The 24133-nt window shown below is 42.4% G+C and overlaps 2 protein-coding genes and 2 long non-coding RNA genes across 4 annotated transcripts in view; 2 read left to right on the forward strand and 2 right to left on the reverse strand.

The window, feature by feature from the left end:
- Window positions 1-332: 332 nt before the first annotated feature.
- LOC119765527 lies at window positions 333-511 on the reverse strand. Its single transcript, XR_005276792.1, has 2 exons — window positions 445-511; window positions 333-380 (listed from the first exon to the last, which is right to left on the reverse strand). It is a non-coding gene; the product is annotated as an uncharacterized LOC119765527 (long non-coding RNA).
- A 1069-nt stretch (window positions 512-1580) lies between these two features.
- LOC119765277 lies at window positions 1581-1729 on the forward strand. The gene is made up of 2 exons (XR_005276612.1): window positions 1581-1618; window positions 1682-1729. It is a non-coding gene; the product is annotated as an uncharacterized LOC119765277 (long non-coding RNA).
- Window positions 1730-5781: 4052 nt separating this feature from the next.
- The window catches only part of LOC6036517 (cadherin-99C), a 198336-nt gene continuing 179984 nt past the window's right edge, over window positions 5782-24133 (forward strand). Inside the window, exon 1 of the mRNA XM_038250705.1 lies at window positions 5782-6789. The gene's annotated coding sequence lies outside the window, so the exon portion shown is untranslated. The remainder of the gene's footprint in view (window positions 6790-24133) is intronic.
- On the reverse strand, window positions 12273-14508 carry LOC6036514 (phenoloxidase 2). Its single transcript, XM_038250711.1, has 4 exons — window positions 13984-14508; window positions 13469-13924; window positions 12786-13413; window positions 12273-12727 (listed from the first exon to the last, which is right to left on the reverse strand). The coding sequence occupies exons 1-4, from the start codon at window positions 14506-14508 to the stop codon at window positions 12273-12275; spliced, it is 2064 nt and encodes a 687-aa protein (XP_038106639.1).

The raw sequence follows: 24133 nt of genomic DNA on the forward strand, positions 1-24133 counted from the left end.
CTTTTCTTTCTTCGAGTATGACAGGAAATGGAATACTCAATTTAAAATTATTTTAGCAGTTTGTTTCTGCATATGCTCATTCAGAAAAAGAACTTAGTGTAGACTTGTTAAAAACATTATCAAGTTTATTTAAATAACAAATGTTGTTTTGACAAATTTAACTAGTAAGTTAAACTCATTGGTACGACTAATTTGCATCTCAAAACCACTTATTTGCAAACCGGGATCGATGCTAAGAAGGCATGGAAAATATCGCATGACTTAATTTACTTTTAACTTTTTAGGTTAGGTTTTGGCTTTCGGTCTGTTAGGGGAATCAAAACACTTGTTTGTTCTCTTCATCCGACGTTTCGACCCGTTTTGGGCCTTTTTCAAGGAATCTAGGGGTAGATTTATTGGGTAAGGCACAAAAACATAAAAAATGTACACTTATGCTAGGCTTACCGAAATGGGAGTGTTTGTCGTTAGGGGATGCTCCGTCAAGCACAGAACTGTCTGGTAGCGGGGTAATCTATAGTTCACAACACCGCTGCAAACATCATCCGCAAGCACCTGCTGATCAACGACTACCCAAAGTCGTTAATAAACCGCGTCATTTCCAGAACACCACAAAATCAGCTGTTTGAGGAGGTAAACAACAACACAGTGGTAGACAATAGTGAGAACGATACAGCTATGGACGCAAGTACGAATAACACACCAATATTCTACTCGCTCACCAATATTTATGGGCTCACCCAGAAAATAACAAAAACATTTCACAAGGAATACCCAAACATACAAATAGCCATCAAAAACACAAAAACAGTAGCTTCCCTCCTACCACTGGTCAAAGACAAAACACCAATACAAGAACAATCCAACGTTGTGTACGCTATACCATGCAACGATTGTGATGCCTGCTATATTGGGATTACAACAACAAAACTGAAAACAAGAATGTCTGGACACAAATCAAATGTAAAACAACTACAAGAACTGAAAGCGAAGGGATACACAAACACAGACGCAGAGATCAGTTGGGCAAAAGAGAAGTCGGCGTTGACGAGTCACGTAGCAGCTATGGACCACTCGTTCGGGATCGACTCCGTACGAATTGTAGATCGGTCAATGAAGGGGGCCAATCTACCGATCCTGGAGAGTTGCCACATTAAAAACACACAACATACTGTCAATAAGCGGACAGACACGGATAATCTGCATGCTGCATATGCCGGGATTTTGAACGAGATTAAGAACATATACACAAGGAAGAAAAACCAAAACAAAATAAATAAAAACAATAACAGTAGGGACAACACACACACTAACACATAATGCCAACACCTTAACACACTCACACACTAGCATGAGTTTTATTGCCATAGTTTGCGCGCCAATGGTAGAAAGTGTGTCGAATTTATCCGTGCCCCAAAAATTCTCGCGTTTCGTGTGGAAACGAACCCGTATGACGAGCGAATACCGGATAGCGGCCAGTTTCGCTGAAACGTGAGTGCACGGAGAGAAAAATATTTGTAGATTTAGAAATATTTATTTGTTTTCTGAAACTATAGATTACCCCGCTACCAGACAGTTCTGTGTGACGGAGCATCCCCTAACGACAAACACTCCCATTTCGGTAAGCCTAGCATAAGTGTACATTTTTTATGTTTTGTGCCTTACCCAATAAATCTACCCCTAGATTCCTTGAAAAAGGCCCAAAACGGGTCGAAACGTCGGATGAAGAGAACAAACAAGTGTTTTGATTCCCCTAACAGACCGAAAGCCAAAACCTAACCTAAAAATTTATTGATACGGTCGAATAAACAGCAGGATCTTTTACTTTTAACATCAAACGAACAATAAAAACACCCATAAATAAAGCTAATTAATTTTCCTCCTTTCAATCGACCGCTTCGACGGCAATCCGTTTCAATCCATCAGCGCAATATCGACCCCTTTGGCGTGGATAGTCACTGGCTGGAAAGCGCGAAACAGACAAACACGACTAAAGTTGAACGCGTAGGCAGATCTTAACTCTTGTGACTCTGCTGTCGGCGGTTGCCGCTCGCAAATAAAAAATACCTGTTACAGTTCCTGTCCAGCCCGGGCCCGTCCAGTAGACTCCAGTGCAAGAGACAAACATGAATGAACACCTCGGTGTCGTTTGGGCTCTCGTAGTGAGGTACGATTGCTCAACTCTCAAATGTGCATGTATGTTTTTTGCACATTTGACTTGAACTGGTTTTTGCTAAATTAAAAAAAAAATTATCAATATTTTTAATAAAGTAAATGAAAACTGTAGATATATAATTCTAAAGCATAATAAAAATTTTGATTAAGCTCTTGTCGCACTAATTCGTTCCGCGAAATTCATCCGCTCAGAGCCGCCTCCCGCCTGCTAATGAACACAATCACACACACACATTATTGCTCTGTTTCATTTCCCCCTTTTGTTCTGCATGTCCGTCCGGTCTCCACGTTACAGGTGTGTGAGGGCGCGATCCGATCGCAAACGATCTTTCGTGTCTCTCTTCTGGGACGGATCAGGCAGGTAAACAAAAGAGCATAAATGTATGCGACGACGACGACGACGTGACCAGAGCGAAAGAAAGTTGCACAAAAACCGGTTTTTGTTTGGTTTCTCTCACCGCGATTTTGTTCTCGCTCTCTGCTTTTGATCTGGTTTGGGTTGTTTTGGGAGAAGCATAACCAGTGTTGCTAGGATACTGTCGTTTATATTGATATATAATTGATTTTACTGAAATATTAAAAAAGTACGAAATTCCTACGTTCTACGAAATTTGCCTCTTTTTCTTACTTAGTAATTCGAAAACCCCAATTACTTAATAAGGAAAGGACGCAAAATTTATAGAACTTTTTTTTCGGTGTTGATTAAATTATGTTCAAAATCCTTTGACACCAGGGACATGCAAGAGGTGTTATGAATTTCAACATCAAATTTTCCGTTATTTTGTTTAGTTATGTTATTTTGGCGAACATTTCGTACGGGATTGCAATGCACTGGAGCGACATTTGAAAAGGTCGCATAAGCATTTTGACAATTGGAGTTTTGGCAAACTCCAAGACAACAGCCAACTTTTACAAAACCCGCAGTGTTGTAAGGTAGCTGGGGAGGCCAGCTATTGTTTTACACTCCGAGTTTTGTGAAAAAGTTACCTGTTGTCTCGAAAATTGCAAAACAGTCAGCTGTCAAAATGCTTATCTGCCCAAAATAGTAGATTTAAAAAATCAAGTTTTGCTACGAGTTGAAAACACCGTTGTTGCAATTCTGGCAAACAGTCTGAATGCAATTTGCCTTTAAAATAAGTGTCAAACTCCAAAACCGAATCAAAAAGTATTCCTTTTTTATGAAAGTGTTGAAAAGTTGAACTTTTCAGCACTTAAATGGATGCTGAAAGAGTAGTTTATGCAAGTTGCAAAAAGAAGATTTTTTCAGAACGAGACGTACATTTATCCAATGAGGTTCACCGAGTACGACTCGTGCTGAAAAATCTTCTTTTTGCAATTTGTTGCATAAACTACTATTTTGCAATTCCGTTGCTAAACTTTTGGCTGCTAACTTTCCCTATATTTTTGAAATTCCTGCCATTATCGAATGACAAAATGGCCTGCTTTTTATAAATATTTTTTTAAGGTGTATTGACCATACAAATGCATTTTATAAACTCATTATTTCATCATCGCCATTTTGGCCGCCATCCTGGATTTTAAAATTTTTAATCGATTAAGCGTAGTTTAGGGGTCATACACTGCCGCTCAAATCAAGTCCGTCCATATATAATTTCTTCAATATTGAGTTGATGCAGTTTGATTCGAAATCATGTGAACTATCAGAAAAACCAATAAACTTTAGTACTTTGTTCCAGAAAACCGTAGAAAATTCACTTTTTCGAGAAATTCTAACACGTAACCTTATGGGCGGGACAAATTTGACTTGCGTTTTTCTCGGCCTGCTATTTAACATATGGGACGGACTTGATAGAGGCGGCAGTACAGTACAGATTCGATTACCCGAAGGCCTATAGGAAAAAATCACTTCAGATAATTGAATCACGAACAATTTTTTTTGTTTTTATTTTATTTTTAACTGTCGAGCTTAAGTATGACCCCTAAACTACTCTGCAAAAACAGCAAGCTGAGATAAACGCATTAGAAGTTTGTCCCATACATAAGGCTACGTGATAAGTTTTCGCAAAAAAACTGGATTTCCTCCTGATTTCTAGACCAAAGTACTGGATGTTATAGGCTCTTTTGAAAGAACACACAATTTTGAACAAAACTGCATCAATAACTCGAAATCAATGAAAATTCATATGGGACATTTATGCGATCAGGGCAGTATAGCGGTGATGAATTATTGAAAAAATGCATTTTGTAATTTAATAGACAATTAATTATTCAAATTTTACTAAAATTGGGCGCAACACTCAAATGTAATGTTAACAGTAAGAAAATAAAAAATACGAAAAAAGGTTTTCAAACCTCAAACCTTCCAATAATTGATCTTCGGATAATCGATGCATTTTGTAATCTAATAGCCAATTAATTATTAAAATTTTACTAAAATTGGGTGCAAAACTCAAATGTAATGTTAACAGTAAGAAAATAAAAATACGAAAAAAGGTTTTCAAACCTCAAACCTTCCAATAATTGATCTTCGCATAATCGATGCATTTTGTAATTTAATAGACAATTAATTATTCAAATTTTACTAAAATTGGGCGCAACACTCAAATGTAATGTTAACAGTAAGAAAATAAAAAAATACGAAAAAAGGTTTTCAAACCTCAAACCTTCCGATAATTGATTTTTGGATAATCGAGGCTTTGGGTAAACGAATCTGTATTGTACTTAAGCTCGTTTTTGTGATTTGATTATCCTAAGTGATATTTTCTATAAAACATGTTTCGAGTTTTTTTTTAAAAGGTCCTATAAACAAAATTTTCACTTTATGCACCCAAACACCCAAAAAGCAAAAATTGAAAATTTTGTTTATAGGACCTTTTCAAAAAAAACTCGAGATGTATTATGTTTTCCGTCTGATTCTTGAAATGTGATACACTCAAAGGGCAATTCACTTTTAATACTGCACCAATATGAAGCAAATATTGGAGTCGATACGGTATGCAACCTAGGAATACTGCGCGAGTATTATGCGCGTATGATATCCACGCTGATATTTGGGTAGATATAACCTCATATGCGACGAATATGTGGTCTATATCGTCAATACGGTATGCAGACAATGAGAATATTATGTGCGTATGATACGCGTATGCAGTATACTCGAAGTGATTAACCCCTAGGATACACTGGAACTCCGATGGTTTGACAAAAATATTTTCAAACGGTAGGTTACATTTTAGGTTGACACCCTCTTTACAAAGAGCTAGGTAGCAAGTGTGAGTCTCTTGTAAAAAGTGACAGTTCGTTATTTTTTTTATTTAAATTTGTCGGGGTACGAACTAAAAAGTGTCAAACGAAAAGTGACCATGGACATGGAAATCAAATTATACCTTTATCAAAACTTCCCAAACTTCAGCCTCACTGCCCATTCCAAAGTAAACACTCACCATGGAAATTGAGAGATTGCTGAGAGAGAGAGAGAGTGTTAAACACGTTCGTCACCATCCCACGACACAAGCAACCATGCTGCCATGAATGAAGAGAGAGGTGCCCACAAGAAGAACTGGTTGTGCTCAGCAAACACAACAGCAACACACAATACAGCAGGTTCGCCGCCACCAGGTTGCGGTCGGCTTTCTCAGTTTGGTTTGAGCGTCGTTACGGTGGAGAGCTCTGTCGCGTGTGCTCGCCGAAGTTCTGTGCCAGCTGCTTTCAGTTTTGTTCTGCAACCTGCTAATTTCGCGAGGATTGTTTTTTTTGTGTGTGTGTGTTTAATTTGCGACAATTGAAGAAGCTTCTGCGGTGCTTGCAGGGTATGCAAGGTTGACGACAGTTTGTCTTCCGTGTCTGTGTCATTTTTAGTGCGATCGACAGCCGTTTTCAACACCGACAACAGGTGTTTCTCAAGGTGGTGTGCAACACACAGATTCGAGTTGAGAGGGAAGTGGTGTCTTCGTGCCCTGAAGGCAAAAGAAAGTGAGATCAGAAGAAGGAAGTTGGATGTGGTTCAAGAGTGTGGAAACAAGAAGATAGTGTTGATCTCAGGAAGAAGCTCAAGAGGAAACCAAGCACGCAATCACTAAAAGTGTGTCAACGACGCTGCTGAATGACATATTTCGCGCTTCTTAAAGTCACGCTGCGTCGCCCTACAGCGGAAGCTGATCAAAGATCGAAGATTTGTACGTGAGGAATTTCAAAATTGCAAACAGGAACGTGTGTGGAACCAGAAGGAAAAGTTCAAAGTGCCGCACAACGATCTGGAATGTTAATCGTAGTAGTGTCATTGCTGCCATTGTTGGCCCTCGTTGAAGTTGCCGCCTAGTGGGGATTACTCACCGAGATTTTCGCAGGGAAGAAACAGCTGGATACAACATACAGCACTGAATAGTGTGCTCAGGTGTGGGTTTGAGAATCGAAGTGCGGCCAGTACGAGTGCGTCCATACCGGCGAAGACAAGAAGAAAAGCAAATCAACGAAGGAATGAACGTGGATTAGCAGGGAATTTTGCGCAGGAGTTGGTGGCAGAGATTCAAGCAGGCAGTTGATCTGTTTACAAGGTGTGCGCCATTCGAACAGTCTGAACCTGTACAAACGACTGATACTGGGTAGCTGAACAGCTGCGGTGTCGGATATCAAAGGAATAGCTTGTTTGCAAATAAGGTAGGACCACTTGTTTCTGTTGACAAATGCACTGATTTGGTATCGATGAGCTGTTGGCTGATTTAACATGGTCGATGCCTGAGTGCTCCCTTGTACTAACTAGGTTGAAATTTCAGCAAGTTTAGTACAAGAGAACACACTGCCATTGATGTCTGTCATGTATACTAGTATGGATGTTATCGGGGACATTTTTTTTGTGTAATAATTTTAATATTTGTTTATACGAAATAGGGGAAATATACCCATTCTAATCACACTAAGCCGTTCGACCAATTCTCATCACTTTTGCAGTTTTCCGCTATTAAATCAACATTTTCAGATGTATCAACAATGGAGAGTTGCTTGCTCACTTGAATTTGAGCTATTTATTACTTTGGAACAGTCAAAAACACTGTATGAAAGCTGTAATTCATGATCAAAGTGTTGATAGGCCGATAATAGAAATAGGCTGAGAAAGGGTATAGTTCCCCTACATTCAAAACTTTCCGTTCAGTCAAGAGAAAGACTTGAAAAAAAACTTGTTAGGGGCAGGGGGGCAGAATGAACCGCCTAAGGGAAATGCACCAAAAACCATAGAAAACATAAAAATTTATGAATCCAGTGTAGTAGGCTTATGCTTTGGAATGTTGCCTTCAATGTTGTATTACTGCCCATGTTCGCATAAATGTCCCATATGCAAAAACAGCAAGCTGAGAAAAACGCATTTGAAGTTTGTCCCATATATAAGGCTACGTGTTAAATTTTCGCGAAAAAACTGGATTTCCTCTTGATTTCTAGAACAAAGTACTGGATGTTATAGGCTCTTTTGAAAGAGCACACAATTTTGAACAAAACTGCATCAATAACTCGATATCGATGAAAATGCATATGGGACATTTATGCGATCAGGGGCAGTATACTTGGTTGATATTTTTTTTTACCTAAAACTATTTTTGTGCCACTTTAAAAAAAAAAAAGTTTTTTCGACTAACTTTCCAGGGTGTGGGGCAGAATGGACCACCTTAGAAAACAAGCTATTTCTTCTAATACAACGTTGAAGGGTGATTAGAAATTACTTGAGGGACCTTTCCATTATAGTTTCTATGAAATTTGATCAGTTGTATAAAAATAGTAACTTAAAAAAAACAAAGATTTTTGAAAATAGTGTAAAATTGTCGAAAAAAGACACTATTTTTACATCTAAGCGTCGAAACAACTAAAAGTTAACTTTTGTTGCATTAACCGGGATTTCTGAAGCTACCAGGAGTGGATTAATCAATTTAGCTCAATTTTTTAAACTTTTGATTGTTTTCATAAGGCTGGAAAAGGGTGGCCCATTCTGCCCCCAATTGGATTTTAATTTAACACTTCCACCACCTAGCCTCTAAATGATTTGAAGGTTCCGTTGTTATTTGATTACCTTGGTAGTAATATCTAGTAACATTATAAGCATTGAAAAAAGTTTTCCATACAATCCAACCTTTCAGAAAGCTTATTTGAAAACATCGAAATAAACAACATTTGCGTGGTTTTGTCAATAATTTACATTTTTGCTCATAATTCGAAAAATACAATAAATTCAATCATCGTTTTCAGTGTGGTGATGTTTTTTGACGTCTTTCATGGGACCTTTGCCTTATAGTTGGTCTAAATCCATTCTAAAGCTGAAATCCAAGGGTGGCCCATTCTACCCCCCCCTGGTCCATTCTGCTCCCCCTGCCCCTACAGTCCAGACTCGATTATCCAAAGCCTCGATTATCCGAAGATTCGATTATCCGAAGGTTTGTATGGGACTTCGGATAATCGAATCAGGAAAAAAAAAATTCGTATTTTTTTATTTTTTTATTTTTAACATCAAATTAGAATTCTGCTACCCTATTTTAGTCAAATTTGACTGGTTGATTGCCTATTAAATTAAAAAAATGCATTTATTCAATATTTCATCACCGTCATTTTGGCCACCATCTTGGATTTAAAAATTCATCATTTTATAATCATAATCAAATAATCATTTTATAAGACGACGAAAAACAAAATTCTTGATTCGATTTCCCGAAGTGTAATTTTCCCGAGACTTCGGATAATCGAGTCTGGACTTTATACCATTAAGAGTTTTTTTTATTTATTTATGTTACAAATTTTTAGTTGATTGTTTGAACATGGAATACTCAATTGAATTATGCAAAAAATATAACAATTGAAATTACAAGCCAAAATTTCAATGCTTATTTATATATTTTAAATCAAATAAAGACTTTTTAATCTTTTTACAAATTCTAAATTGATCATAGACGAAAAGCCCTAAAAAAAATATTTTCATAAAAAATCGTTGATATTTCGCTTTTTTTTTATACTGCATAACTGTAATAAAGTTTGACTCATTTGCTGATACTTTTCGCCTAATTTGTTTTTTTTGATAATCAGGCTTGAACTTTAAAATTATGTTTTCAAGATTATAATCATATTTTCAATTGTTAAATACTTTATATTTTGGCACCATTATCAAGCTATAGCCATTTAAGGGTTAATCTAACTAAAATAGTATATTTTGTGGGTTTGTCGAAATAGTGTCCGTGTTTTTTTATGATTTTTTTTATCTAAATATATTCCTTAAAAAACGTATTTATTTAATTTACTTACTTTTAATGTAAAATTCATTTTCTTTGACATTTTATTCAACATCTAACATTATACTAATTATATTTATTCGAGGAAATCTTATTGACGTGCTACAATGTTTTTTAAGCACTTATTTACTTTTCGAGCAGAGACAAAACAATAATTTAATAGGTAAATTTTTCGAGAGGTCGCTCTTGGCTTTTGATATCTGTTTTCTGAACTTAAATAAAGATTTGGCCACTTCCTTACACGGAAAAAGATCCTGTTAGCAAATCCGCTAATTCTATGTTGTTGAATTTGTAAACATTAAAATGTTTACAATATAATCAACTTTTTTTCGATTTTGCTGTGAATGTTTTCAAACTCAACAAAACTGTTGTTCAAAATCGGATAAAAATGTTGACAATAATTATTTTTGAATCATTTCAATTTTTACGAATTCGACACTATAGTGTTACCGGATTTTTTTACAGGAACTCCATCCGTGCATGGGTGTAGTTGTGCTTATTTTTCTTCAAATTTTCCCAAAGTGATTCCATTAGAACCATAAAACGACCCCGTTTCTACGCATCTACAACTTCCCTTTGTGCACTAAAGGCAAACAGAAAAATCCCATCCGGAACACCGACGCATTCCACAGCCTCTGCCCTTTTGATGTTCCAATCCCTTTCAGTTTTCTCGAATGTGGTAGCATCTTCCACCGGGCGACGTGGAGGGTTTAACGACATCATAAATCAAATTATGGGATGCGCTTTACGTTCTTGTTTCGGGTCTTGTAACATCGTTCGTTTCGCCTCGCCGTACAAACGCACATGAGGGGAAACCCCTCTGGAAACGATGACCCGAAAAGTCACGTCCCATCCGCCATGTTGGTTCTTTGGGTCGATGATGGTGGTGACTTGCGCATTCGTCGGAAAGATGAGACGAACCGCGCACCGTTCGTCCAACCCTACTTTAACGCGGGGGACCGGGCGGAAAGGACGTGACGTCTTGTCATCTTTCTTCGAGACACCTCCGCAAAACCGCGAACCCGCGAGAGTGATTGGCCTTTGGCTTTGGCGAGGTATTGTTTGCCACCGCCGCCACTGCTGGCAGCTCCAGGTGTGCCGAGGTGGCGCGTTCAAGTCACTGGGCGATCCCCCAGAGGTTCCCCGTCCAGGCCGGGAGGAGGTAGCATGACAATGGAACGAAATATATTATGCAGATGAGTTTCGGAGTCGCTTCCACTTGGGTTTTGTTGTTGTGTTGTCCAAAGCTGGAGAAGGGGCTTCTTCAAGAATGTGACCTGCGTTTGGGCCAGGCGACGAACCCGATGCGTATCGATTTCAGATCACGTTCTTGGCTTTTGAAGTCATTCCGGTGTGGCAGAGTTGGAGTCGGTTGATTGATTAGGTTTATCTCCAAGTATTTTGTTTCGAAACTTCTGGACAAGCGTCACACCGGAGGGATGTCAATAAAGATGGCTGGTAGCCGATGCCGGGAGCACGAGTAAACAGGGGAGACAAGTTTAATTTATGGCCGGGCTTCTTGATGTTACAGGCGGTTGTGGGAATCCCTCTTGATCAGTGTTCTAATCTATGAAAGTGGTAGGAGAAATTTGTCCAACACCTTTTCTACCATATCATGAGCTGGGATCAGCTGTTCTTAGGGACTTCAAGTTTGGAGTTATCTTGAAACTCTTCATCAAAACTTTATGAAACATTAAATTTTTGCAATGGTTTTCCACATAATTTGTAAATGAGGCAGATCCAATCCCGGAAACAGCTCGCGAATCTCCCACCATAACTTATCAAAACCAGTCCATCTCGCGATCCCGCGTGAGCCCCGTTGACCTTCCTGGCTAGATTAAGCCGGTCGCCTATAGCCCTCGCGGTAACCATTCCGTGGTCATTCCGAACCATAAATCCACATTATCTGGCCTGCGCCGTGCGGCGATTAGAAAATATCCACGAAGAAATGCTGGCCCCGCCGTCTAACGATGTGACGAGACTTGTGAAAGTAACTTTCCTGGCGGAACCTGCCCGTCGCGCTGCGCCGAGGTCAGTCTGCACAGGTCAAGCAATTTCGCCCACCAGTTCCTGGAGCTTATGCGGTACAACTCTCACTGCAGTTGGAACCCTGCCGTGCGACGGTGTGGTGAAAGATGAATTTGCACTTCTCCGCGAGGCACCTTGCGTGGAGAGATTCCGAGGGACCACTTGCCGTTTTGGATAGAGAAATTATTGCCGTGAACCGGGAAGTGGTCCCGCGCGCGAATTGGGTCGACACCCCGAATAAAATCTCGAGTTTGGTGGCCGCGGCCCCATAAATCAAGCGGAACGCTGATCGTTAAGTTGTCCATTAGAAATAAAAAGCTTCTAATGATTGTGGGGAGTGAAAGACCACAGCATCGCGTCATCAGCCGGGAGTGTAATATTCTATTACAGCCGACGCCACGGCGGTGCCGACAGGTTGGCCACGGCCGGACGAAATTTATTGGCCACTTGATTTTGTTGTGTTGCGACCGACCCTTTTGGGGGAAGCGACTGCGCCGAGAGTAATGACCACTTCAATTAAACCACCGGCGCGCCGGCTTGCCTTCCCAGGCCCTCGACCGAGGGAAAAAACGCGCGGCCCCGGTAGAATCCCGCCCGGCAGTAATCATCATCAACTGCTGGTACTTACATGGCACATTAGAAATTTAATTTCATTAATACTTGCCTCGACGATGGCGACCAAAGACGACGGCGATGAGATGAGTTGAGGCAGCTTTAAAGTTCAGCTCGGTAAACAAAACTGGCCTCCGCAGCGATGACTGATGATGAGTTAGGAGCATTTGATTCGCCCTTTCGGGACCGAAACTTTTTTTTGCGCTTAAATTCAACTTTATTTCAATTTGCACACGTTCAAGTTCTGGCAATCACAGTGTTGGTAAAGCGAACATTCACGTCCGTAACCGCCATATTGCTATTCGCTCGGGTAAAGTCCTGCAGCGTCCGCACCGCGGCCGGAGCGTTCCGATCGAACGGATAACCCATAGCGCGACGATCCGGATACAGTCGGTCCCGCAGTCCACAGAAAGAGTGCGAATCGCTACAGTTTGCATTCTCATCAAACTCCTGGTTCACCGTATCGCCGGCGTAGTCCGAGATCATCGCAAACAGATCGAACTTGAGTCCCTCGGGCGTTCCCTTCGGCAACAGGAGATGGTGGGGCCATCCGCAGTTGCAGAACCGATAGGCTGCCTCCGCTGGCGATGCAGCATTGCCGGACAGTTGAGCCGCACGGAACGTCCTCTCGTACGGAATGGTCACGCTGGATTGCTCCGAACGGCGAACGATATCGTTGGAACCGGGGTTTACTGCAATGAAGTTGTTGTTTTATAAAGTTACAAGCAATACTTCAAGATTGTTACTCACGTGTAACGCCAAACTTGTCCAGCTCAACCATGAGAATGCGTTGCTCCTTGTACGTCAGGGGCGTGTTGCGCTCATCCACCTTGGGACCGATGAAGATTCGGCAGGTTCCGCGCCGTGGTGTCCCGGTACTGTTGTTGACGGTCAAACGGTACGCAAATGGAGCGTGCTGAAGATGGGTGAACGACACGAACACGTTTCCTTCCGGTCCAAAGTCCAACCCGGATGCCAAATCAACCTGTGTACGCTGCCAGTAGGTTAGCAGGACATTCGGAGGTGCCTTTGGTCGGTTCAGCGTTACGGCAAGTGACTGAATCTGGATTCCGTTAAAATTAAGTTGGGCTGGTGGATAAACTGGAAGTGTGGCCTTGTACCGGTGGAACAGGTTGTCTACTTCGCAGTGCAACCGGTAGAATGCCGGATCCCGCATAGCCGTCTGGAACTCCCCAACAACGCCGTATCCCTCCAGGAAGCGATTGTCCGGATCGTGACTGTAGGCTATGAGGTTGTGCAGATTACCGTGGTAGTTTCCGTAGAACTGCTGATTAACCGACAACTTGGAAGGTTCCAAGATGTTGCCGAGGATGTCAATACCGTTTGCTTCAGTTAGCGGTACTCGTTGTCCGTTTTGCTGAAAGTAACACGTGTATCATTCTACAACTAAGTCTCACCAAAGAAATCCTTACCCCAAGCACCGTCCCAGCGTCGATGGCCTCCGCAATGCGGCTTCCCCAGCGTTCCAGATCGCTCACCGTGAATATAACATCGTCCGCCACTCGATTCAAATCTCGCAGCTGCTGGTTCTGCGGTCTCGCTGGGAACGCACGGTTATTCGCACTCCGGATAATCTTCGGGAAGTATGCTTCCGGAAGCGGTTGCCGCAGATTGTTCAGCGGCTGCACGCGGGCCAGCTTGGCGCAGAACCGTTCCACGTTGTAGCGGGCGATCAGCTGCTGGTGCATGTAGTAGAACAGCTCACCGCGACGATCTTTGCGAACGACCTGGTCGGGCCCTTCACCCGGGTACACCAGATGCCAGTGCCAGTGGTGCAGGTTAACGCCAACGTCCTCGCGGAAGAACGCCAACCGTTGCTCGTCCTCGCGATCGGACGCGGTGAAGTTTTGCGGGATGTCGATCGTCATCTGAGGTCAAAGTCTTGGATTACGTAACTTGACAGTATTCGTATTAAAGTGTAACTCACCCGATTCGCCTGCTGCACCACGGCACCTTCCTCCCGAAGTCTCGGAAACACGGCCGGATCCACAAACGAGTCCGGGAACAGCTCCAAGAACGACGGTACGTTAAGATCCTTCGTATCGGGACGATGCTGGATCGCTACCGATAGCGCGTACTGGAACAGTACCGGATTCAGGCGATCCCGCGAGTAGGCGGCCACGGCCATCAACGAGTCCACGTCGGGTTGGCCCAGAAACAGTCCGATCAGATCTCCGGCAATCTTCCGGTGCTTCTCGTTGAACAGCGAGAACCCTCCGCGACGATCGATCGCTTCCGCGAACGTAATGTTCGGCGTGCCGACGTTGCGCACTGCGATCCGATTCTCGGCGTCGTTTCCGAAGCGGTTCTGCAGGGACTCTCCGATCGGGCGGTAGCGCTCGGTGAAGTAACTGTCGGGTAGATCGATCACCGTTGTACCGTTGTCCTTTGGGTAGAAAGTGGGCTCCAAAGGACGCTGGAGAAGGGCCAGCAGCTTACGGTTTCCGGACATTGCGTTTCGAAGAAGCACACGATGAGGTTTGACTTGAAGCTGTTACGCTACCATCTTTATATAGCTCAATAAAATGTGTCGTCTAACCTCACTTTTCGATGAACGAAATTTGTTTGTGCGTGTGGTTTGCGGTTTTCAACGCATCGAAATTTGTGCGTAACAAAAACTCTTATCTCACTCTGACGATAAAACAACTTTGTCCACGAAAGGGTTAGAAGCATTTGCTAAACATAACTCATTCTGCTATCGCTCTAGACTCCAACAACAACAACAACAACGACCACAAGCGGAGAGGGCTTCCATCACTTTACAACGGCGGCGGGCTAGATTATGATTCCCGAACTCATCAAGGCATCACACGTTGCTTGCGGAGGAAGACACGAACGAAGCCGGTATCTTAATGGGCGGGCCGATCGTAATCTGTCTAATGCGCACCCCCCTGACTATGCCTTCTTCAGCAGGTCTAGTTGGTATGACTGACCACGTTTTTTCCGTTTTGTTTATTTGCTGATGTGGCTGCGGGGAGACGTCGATGACCCGACGACATGATAGTCCGGGGTGGATTTGCAAGAACAATTAAATGAAATATCACCTGGATGGGAAAGGTTAGAAGCATTAATTGTACAATTGTAATTATCATGATGTAGAAGTTAATTTAAGTGCTGTAAGGGGTTGGCGTTCGTCATGGGAGAGCTATAAATGTCATGAAATTAATTTCATTTGGGAATGAGTTGCACAACTAAGATAATTACCACCTGACGTATGCAGATGTCCATTGACCCAAGTTAAGTCACTTCTTGGTTAGAACTTTGCATAATTTACCGTTCCCTGAAATGTGTATGCTTCGCAGAACTAGAATACACACGTGCAACTCTCCATAATCGCAATCTCTGTGCCGTCGTTACGAAATGCAAACAATGTTTCACCTTGGCTCGCGCGCTCGAACTTCAAAGTTTAGAGAAAAATTACATCGTATAAATCCACTCAGCGAGCTGTGCAGCAAATCCAATTTCTGCACCGCCACCACCGCGGTATTCCATTTTCAATTAATGAAAACAACCCGGGAATTGTTGGTATATACGGCGGAAGAATTGGATCCTCCGGTTTCAGTGCAGTCAGTGCTTCCGACATTCGTGGAAAAATGTCAATATCGCACATCGCAATTTCTTGTGTAGAACACAAATACCGGGCTCGTATACGGTTGATTCTTCCCCGTCCCTTTGTGTTCTTTCCCATCCAATTATTTTCCAATCAGCAGCTGCCGGGGTTGGACGCGGTGTATACCTTCGGAGACGACCTGCTCTCCGAGGAACGTTGCGGAGCACTCGCCGGGTTGGATTCGGGGGTAGTGTGTTGATTCACCTAGCCGATGGCTGAGACGTTGCTTATTTCGTGGATTATGATTTGAAGCAAGGTAGTCAGTTTGAATGATTTTTAAAAACCGTCCAACTCCAAGCGAAACTTACTTAGGGATACCGTGGAGATTTTCCCCTATCCCCTTAAAAAAAGTTGAACATCAACACTTTCCGTCTTACAAATCCCTTTCCTTGTCAACGGGTGAAGACTGAAGATGGGTGCGGGTGGCAAATCAAAATATATACATGGTGAAATCCAGGCTGCAATCCGCTAAAATCACCATCTTTTAGCGAAGCGGGTTATGTTGAAAAGATTAAAAAGCGTTCTTCCTTAAGAAAGGCAACATTACGACTAATAATTGAGAGGAGCCTCCACGGAGCACGCATTATTTGGGAGGATCTTTGCGGTCTCTCGTGGGGCGTATTGCATCGCACACCCGAGTTGGAAAGGAAAGGGAGAATTCGAGCAAGTTACAACAAAAAAAGACTGCAAGCGCACGAAATCCAAAGCGGAACACAATAAACTCATAAAGAGCTCGGCATGGTTCATTCAGAGAAGGCCCCAGGGCAGCAGCACAAACTGACCGCAGATCAGAAAGCGCGTGAACCGCGCCGCAACCCAGGTATCTCTGGGGCGAATTGCTCGGGTAATAAAGTCAATCTTGGATGTTAGAGCTGCATTACGTTGTAGAAGCTGCGTTCTTCCCATGGTTCGCCTTGACTTTTCGGGCTCAGGCCGCGACTATTCGAGCCATGCTAATGGGCTGTCCCATTAGCTGGGCGCGCTCGAGAGCGCAAGTCGTCTCGGAAATGGCCGCTCGTAATGGACAGGAAGGACGGCATGTTCTACATGAGCTGAAGAATGCTAGGCATTCTGGTTGACAGACATGAGCTTCATTAGCGGTGGCATTGATTGGTTCTAATTTAATTGAATTTTATGCTACTTGTTCGACTTTTTTTTAGATCGGCTGATCTTGTTTGACTTGTGGCTTGATTTGTGCTAAAAAGGGTGACGCAACCAAATTTCATAACGATGACAGAAATCTCGTGCAAATGAGAAAGTACAAAACGTCTTAACACTTGTTCTCACCATCCAGAACTTGACGAACCACAACGGGCTCGTCACATTTCGCGGCCCCCACAAACGAGATCAAACGAAAACGATAATGTTAATTAAACCATTAAATTCATCGCAGGATGACGCAGCGGATCTCCCCAAGTCCGCAACGCCAAACCAGCAACAAGTCCCTTCAAAGCCTCGGTTTCGCATTCGCCCACGTTGACAACGTCAAGACCCTGTCGTCGTCGTCGAGAAGTCCAGAGAGAGAGAGCGAAAGCTGGTGGGCCGACGACGGGTCGTGAACAAGTTCTTAGTCCCGGTGCGTTGGTATACGACCGGCCGGCCGGGTCGTAGAACTCCCATGTCAACGTGACTCCGGCGAAGCTACCGAACAACGGCGCGGTTCAGTAATTAAATCAGCGTGGACTCCGTCCAAAGCTGGTGGTGTAGTCTTAATCAGCTCAAGTTGATGATCTGCGCGGCTAATGTAACCCTTGGAAAGATTGGGTTTGGTCGGCTTTTGACGCGCCAAGGGTTTCCGGATCTTCTCCCACGATCCGGCTAACGTGTGTGTTTTTCCCCAAAGACACACGAGCAGTTTACACAATGTTGGTCTGTTGGTCGCGTAACCTGGCATTGATTGGCCTTGGCCGGAGGACTTAACGAACGCGACAAAGTGCTGTGCACAGCGCACAGTTTGCTCGTTTAGATAAAGCGGGAATAAATTCTAATTAAAGAGCAGAGAGATAATACCGGAAGGTTGGGACGTTAAAAATTTATTGACTGATTGCGATAAGTACCCTTGGGGGGGGACCTCAGTTTTTGGGAAATTTTGCATTTGAAGTCACGTAAGTGGGTTTTAATTACTCGGGTAAACGTGTCGATTCAACCAAAATAAGCCAACTGTTGGTAAAATACGACTTCAAAGAACGCTAATGTTACATTCTAGCGTTGAAGAATTGCACAAACCCATTACAAATTGTGCATATTTCCGGCAATCAGCACAACCATTGTTCAGCCGCCGTGCACTCGGTCAATTCTTCTGCTTATCAACGCGCTCCCATGGGGCCCTTCTCCGTGGTGTGTCTCAAGGGCCCTGGAACGCATTCCTCTCGCGTGGTTCCGCTGCAGACACGTTTTTGTTTCGAAACACTTGGCAAACAAAAGCTCGCCTCTCGAAGGCACTTGCGTTCCGCCGGCCGGTCCGTAGATCTCGAAGGCCCCGGAGAGATGCTGGTTGAGGTAGCGTTAGGTCAACAATAGAGCACGCTGGAACCCTTAGAGGTGGAGGCCCCCGAGCCGTTTGTTTTTATTATTTGTTCTTCCATTACCTTCATCCATGCTTTGGTCCGCCGCGAGCGCGAACTTGTTGCTTGTTTTTAAACAATCCAATTTCATCAACCATTTTGATTCGCAGCACAGATCTTGACGCGCAGCATCCACCGAATATCTTGAGCCGCGGATCTCACGCGAACCAAATCTAACGGCGTTCGAGGGGACGACCCTGCACTGCCAGTGGTTCATCAATCTCTCTATTCCGGAAAAAAACCCACAAACTATTGTGCGTCGTTTGCGGCCAGGTGATTAGCCCTCTCGCTAATAACAATATTGTCTTTCTGGACGCTATAGAATGCGGTGTTCAAGCGTTGCGCTTGACCAGAAATTGGACGACCAGAATGAGTTGAAGAACCGCGTTGATTATTATGATGTTTCACGCGGCTTAATTGTTTCGCGAGATGGAGAGAAATGGGTGATGGTTGGTTATTAAGTTCCGTTGAAGATTCGTCTACCATATCTTTAGGAGCTTGTTTGGATTGGAAGCGTTGAAAATTGGGTTTCTATAATGGAGTTGGAGTGACGAGAGTCACACGCCCCTCTGGTGTTACGAAGGGTGATAACGGAATTTGGAAATTGACGAGGAAATGACTTTATCTTGGACCATGAAAATCTTATTTAGCGTTCTGAAATTTTTTGTAGAAACTAACACTTGATTCTTTTTGCCTTCCTCACCTCAATGAGGAAAGGCTATATAATCACTCGAAAAATGAACTTCTTTATTCGACCTCCTAGACCCACCTTCACGTATATCTATCAACTCAGAATCAAATTCTGAACAAATGTCTGTGCGTGTGTCTGGATGTGAGTCCGTGCACCCAAAAATATGCACTCGATTATCTTCGGACTGGCTGAACGGATTTAGACTGTTTTGGTCTCATTCGATCCGTCTTGGGGTCCCACAAGACCCTAGTTAATATTAAGAAGTTTAGAAAAGTACTTCAAAAGTTATGCTAAAAAACGGTTTTAGCTAAACTTCGGAAGATTGTAAAAAGGGTGGTTTTTGTAAGAAAACCTGTCGTGCTGTATATTGTTAGAAAGGTGTTTGAAAGGCCTTTCAAACGTGTCCAAAAGATTGAAGATCTGACAACCCCATCAAAAGTTATGAGCACTTAAGTGGTATTTATACAGTTTTTTGAAGCCGGATCTCAAATATTTTGATGAAAAAGTTGTCCGGTTCTATTATGCTATCCATCGTTGGATAGGTAATCAAAAGACCTTTCCAAAGAGCCCAAAAGATTGAAGATCTGACAACCCTATGAAAAGTTATAAGTACTTTAGTGTTTTCTATACACTTTTTTTAGGCCTGATCTCAGATATTTTGATAAAAATAAGTGTAATTCATACGCTGTGTGAATGTGAGGAAGGCATCAATCACCGAAAGGTGGATTAAGTAACGTTTTTCTATTTCTTTCAGGTATTTTCTATTGGCGTTACTAAGAAGAAAATTTAGAAATGTTTTGCCTTCCTCACTGAGGTAAGGCTATAATCCTGCTCTAAAAATGAACTTTCTATTAAAAGCTCCTAGACCTACCTTCATGTATACATATCGACTCAGAATCGAAAACTGAACAAATGTCTGTGTGTGTGTATGTGTGTGTGTATGTGTGTGTGTATGTGTGTGTGTATGTATGTATGTGACCAAAATTCTCACTGAGTTTTCTCAGCACTGGCTGAACCGATTTTGATCGAACCAGTTGCATTCAACTTGGTTTAGGGTCCCATACATCGCTATTGAATTGTTTGAAGTTTCGATAAGTAGTTCAAAAGTTATGTATAAAAATGTGTTTTCACAAATACCCGGATCTCAATTATATGCATGTAAACGATGTCCGGATCCATCATCCGACCCATCGTTGGTTAGGTAATTGAAAGGCTTTTCCAATGAGTCCAAGACATTGAAGATCTGGCAACCCTGTCTCGAGTTATGACCACTTAAGTGATATTTATGTACTTTTTTGAAGCCGGATCTCACTTAAATGTATGTAAACTATGTCCGAATCCATCATCCGACCCATCCTTGGTTAGGTAATTGAAAGGTCTTTCCAATGAATATAAAACATTGAAGATCTGGCAACCCTGTCCCGAATTATGACCACTTAAGTGATATTTAGGTACTTTTTTGAAGTCGGATCTCACTTAAATGTATGTAAACTATGTCCGGATCCATCATCCGACTCATCGTTGGTTAGGTAATTTAAAGGTCTTTCCAATGAATATAAATTATTGAAGATCTGGCAACCCTGTCCCGAATTATGACCACTTAAGTGATATTTAGGTACTTTTTTGAAGCCGGATCTCACTTAAATGTATGTAAACTATGTCCGGATCCATCATCCGACCCATCGTTGGTTAGGTAATTGAATGGCCTTTCCAATAAGTTCAAGACATTGAAGATCTGGCAACCCTGTCCCGAATTATGACCACTTAAGTGATATTTAGGTACTTTTTTGAAGCCGGATCTCACTTAAATGTATGTAAACTATGTCCGGATCCATCATCCGACCCATCGTTGGTTAGGTAATTGAATGGCCTTTCCAATGAGTTCAAGACATTGAAGATCTGGCAACCCTGTCTCGAGTTATGACCACTTAAGTGGTATTCATGTACATTTTTGAAGCCGGATCTCACTTAAATGTATGTAAACTATGACCGGATCCATCATCCGACCCATCGTTGGTTAGATTATTGAAAGGCCTTTCCAATGAGTCCAAGACATTGAAGATCTGGCATCCCTGTCTCGAGTTATGACCACTTAAGTGATATTTATGTACTTTTTTGAAGCCGGATCTCACTTAAATGTATGTAAACTATGTCCGGATCCATCATCCGACCCATCGTTGGTTAGGCAATTGAAAGGGCTTTCCAAAGAGTCCAAATCATTGAAGATCTGGCAACCCTGTCTCGAGTTATGACCACTTAAGTGGTATTCATGTACATTTTTGAAGCCGGATCTCACTTAAATGTATGTAAACTATGTCCGGATCCATCATCCAACCTATTGTTGGTTAGGTAATTGAAAGGCCTTTCCAATGAGTCCAAAACATTGAAGATCTGGCAACCCTGCCTCGAGTTATTACCACATAAGTGATATTTATGTACTTTTTTGAAGCCGGATCTCACTTAAATGTATGTAAACTATGTCCGGATCCATCATCCGACCCATCGTTGGTTAGGCAATTGAAAGGGCTTTCCAAAGAGTCCAAATCATTGAAGATCTGGCAACCCTGTCTCGAGTTATTACCACATAAGTGATATTTATGTACTTTTTTGAAGCCGGATCTCACTTAAATGTATGTAACCGATGTCCGGATCCATCATCCGACCCATCGTTGGTTAGGCAATTGAAAGGCCTTTTCAAAGAGCCCAAAACATTGAAGATCTGGCAACCCTGTCTCGAGTTATTACCACATAAGTGATATTTATGTACTTTTTTGAAGCCGGATCTCACTTAAATGTATGTAACCGATGTCCGGATCCATCATCCGACCCATCGTTGGTTAGGCAATTGAAAGGCCTTTTCAAAGAGCCCAAAACATTGAAGATCTGGCAACCCTGTCTCGAGTTATTACCACATAAGTGATATTTATGTACTTTTTTGAAGCCGGATCTCACTTAAATGTATGTAACCGATGTCCGGATCCATCATCCGACTCATCGTTGGTTAGGTAATTTAAAGGTCTTTCCAATGAATATTAATTATTGAAGATCTGGCAACCCTGTCCCGAATTATGACCACTTAAGTGATATTTAGGTACTTTTTTGAAGCCGGATCTCACTTAAATGTATGTAAACTATGTCCGGATCCATCATCCGACCCATCGTTGGTTAGGTAATTGAATGGCCTTTCCAATAAGTTCAAGACATTGAAGATCTGGCAACCCTGTCCCGAATTATGACCACTTAAGTGATATTTAGGTACTTTTTTGAAGCCGGATCTCACTTAAATGTATGTAAACTATGTCCGGATCCATCATCCGACCCATCGTTGGTTAGGTAATTGAATGGCCTTTCCAATGAGTTCAAGACATTGAAGATCTGGCAACCCTGTCTCGAGTTATGACCACTTAAGTGGTATTCATGTACATTTTTGAAGCCGGATCTCACTTAAATGTATGTAAACTATGTCCGGATTCATCATCCAACCTATTGTTGGTTAGGTAATTGAAAGGCCTTTCCAATGAGTCCAAAACATTGAAGATCTGGCAACCCTGCCTCGAGTTATTACCACATAAGTGATATTTATGTACTTTTTTGAAGCCGGATCTCACTTAAATGTATGTAAACTATGTCCGGATCCATCATCCGACCCATCGTTGGTTAGGCAATTGAAAGGGCTTTCCAAAGAGTCCAAATCATTGAAGATCTGGCAACCCTGTCTCGAGTTATTACCACATAAGTGATATTTATGTACTTTTTTGAAGCCGGATCTCACTTAAATGTATGTAACCGATGTCCGGATCCATCATCCGACCCATCGTTGGTTAGGCAATTGAAAGGCCTTTTCAAAGAGCCCAAAACATTGAAGATCTGGCAACCCTGTCTCGAGTTATTACCACATAAGTTATATCTGTGTTCTTTTTTTCTGGATCTAAAAAATGCTGAAATGTGTGTCCAAACCACTCATATTACCCATTTTTGGTAAAAAGTGAGGAAGGCATCAACCACATAGGTGGATTAAGTTAGTTTTTTTACTTTATACTAGGATTTTAACGATTTGAGTCCAGAAAGGTAAATATGTCAACTTTTATCACAAACCTGTCGCCATTATGACTAAGTCTCTAAACGCATTCCACGTCCCCACGTCCCCCATCTCGTCTGGACCCCGAGCAAAACGGGCACACGAGATGTTTTCTAATTCCAAACATTGGGCTTGGTTGTCGATAATGACAGCCAGGGTGGACAAGTATAAACAACTTTTTTCGGCCAACGCTCCTCGGCCCTATAGCCGCCAGCACATGGCAGTCCGGGGCACGGCAAACACGTTCGGGTGAAAAATTGACGCTCGCGAGGTTCATTTGCATATTTGGTCGCGCGGTTATTACCGCTCTCGGGATCGATCTGAGTCCCGGGGTTGTTGTTGTGCGCCGAACGGCGCGTACAAGCTTTTAGAATTTATGTCTGGACCGCCGTGTTTGTTACGATTGTTTGTCGTTGAGACGTTGTCCACCAACAAACAAGTGTGCAGTCTGTTTGTTCAGAACGTTGGAGTTTGCTGCGACGTGACCTAAGTGAAACTTGTACCAATTCTTGGGAAGAGTTCGCTTCGCACCTCTATGGTAAACAGTATCTCAATACGCAACTTTCACCTTATTGCATAAAACAAGAAGATCTTCAAAGGCGCGGAATAACAATTTGCACGCAAAGCTAACAAGGTCTTCAAGGTGTCAAAAGCAATCAACTCTTGAGCACGAATTACGGCGTGCCGCTGCGGTGCATCCGAAAGGGCAACTTGCCGAAAAGTGGTAAAGGCACTACAGTCGAGATAACATCTAAGCTTAACGAAAGGTGAAATGTTGGTGGTTTCTTCACCTTTGCGTGACAGCCAGAGTGACTGACAGTCGGATGGGTTGGTTTGTTTTGAGGAAAGTCATTGTTTTCTTCGTAAGATGATAAAATGGAGGAAAGTCATTGTTTTCTTCGTAAAAGGATAAATGGAGACGTAAGCGGGCAGGTTGACGTGGGACTACCTAATGAAACACGTTTAATGCAAAACAGCTCTTCAATATTAACATACAACAGTTGGAGCAGTTTTTGATAGATCACAACGTCGTAGTCCTACATCACTCATCCTCCAAGTCCCAGCTAACAGAGTGATAATTGAGGTCATCTATCGAGAGAGCTGCCAGAGCTCATAACAACTAGCCGGAGGCAG

The sequence above is a fragment of the Culex quinquefasciatus genome, chromosome 1 (assembly GCF_015732765.1).
Source record: "Culex quinquefasciatus strain JHB chromosome 1, VPISU_Cqui_1.0_pri_paternal, whole genome shotgun sequence".
NCBI classification, from domain to species: Eukaryota; Metazoa; Arthropoda; class Insecta; order Diptera; family Culicidae; genus Culex; species Culex quinquefasciatus.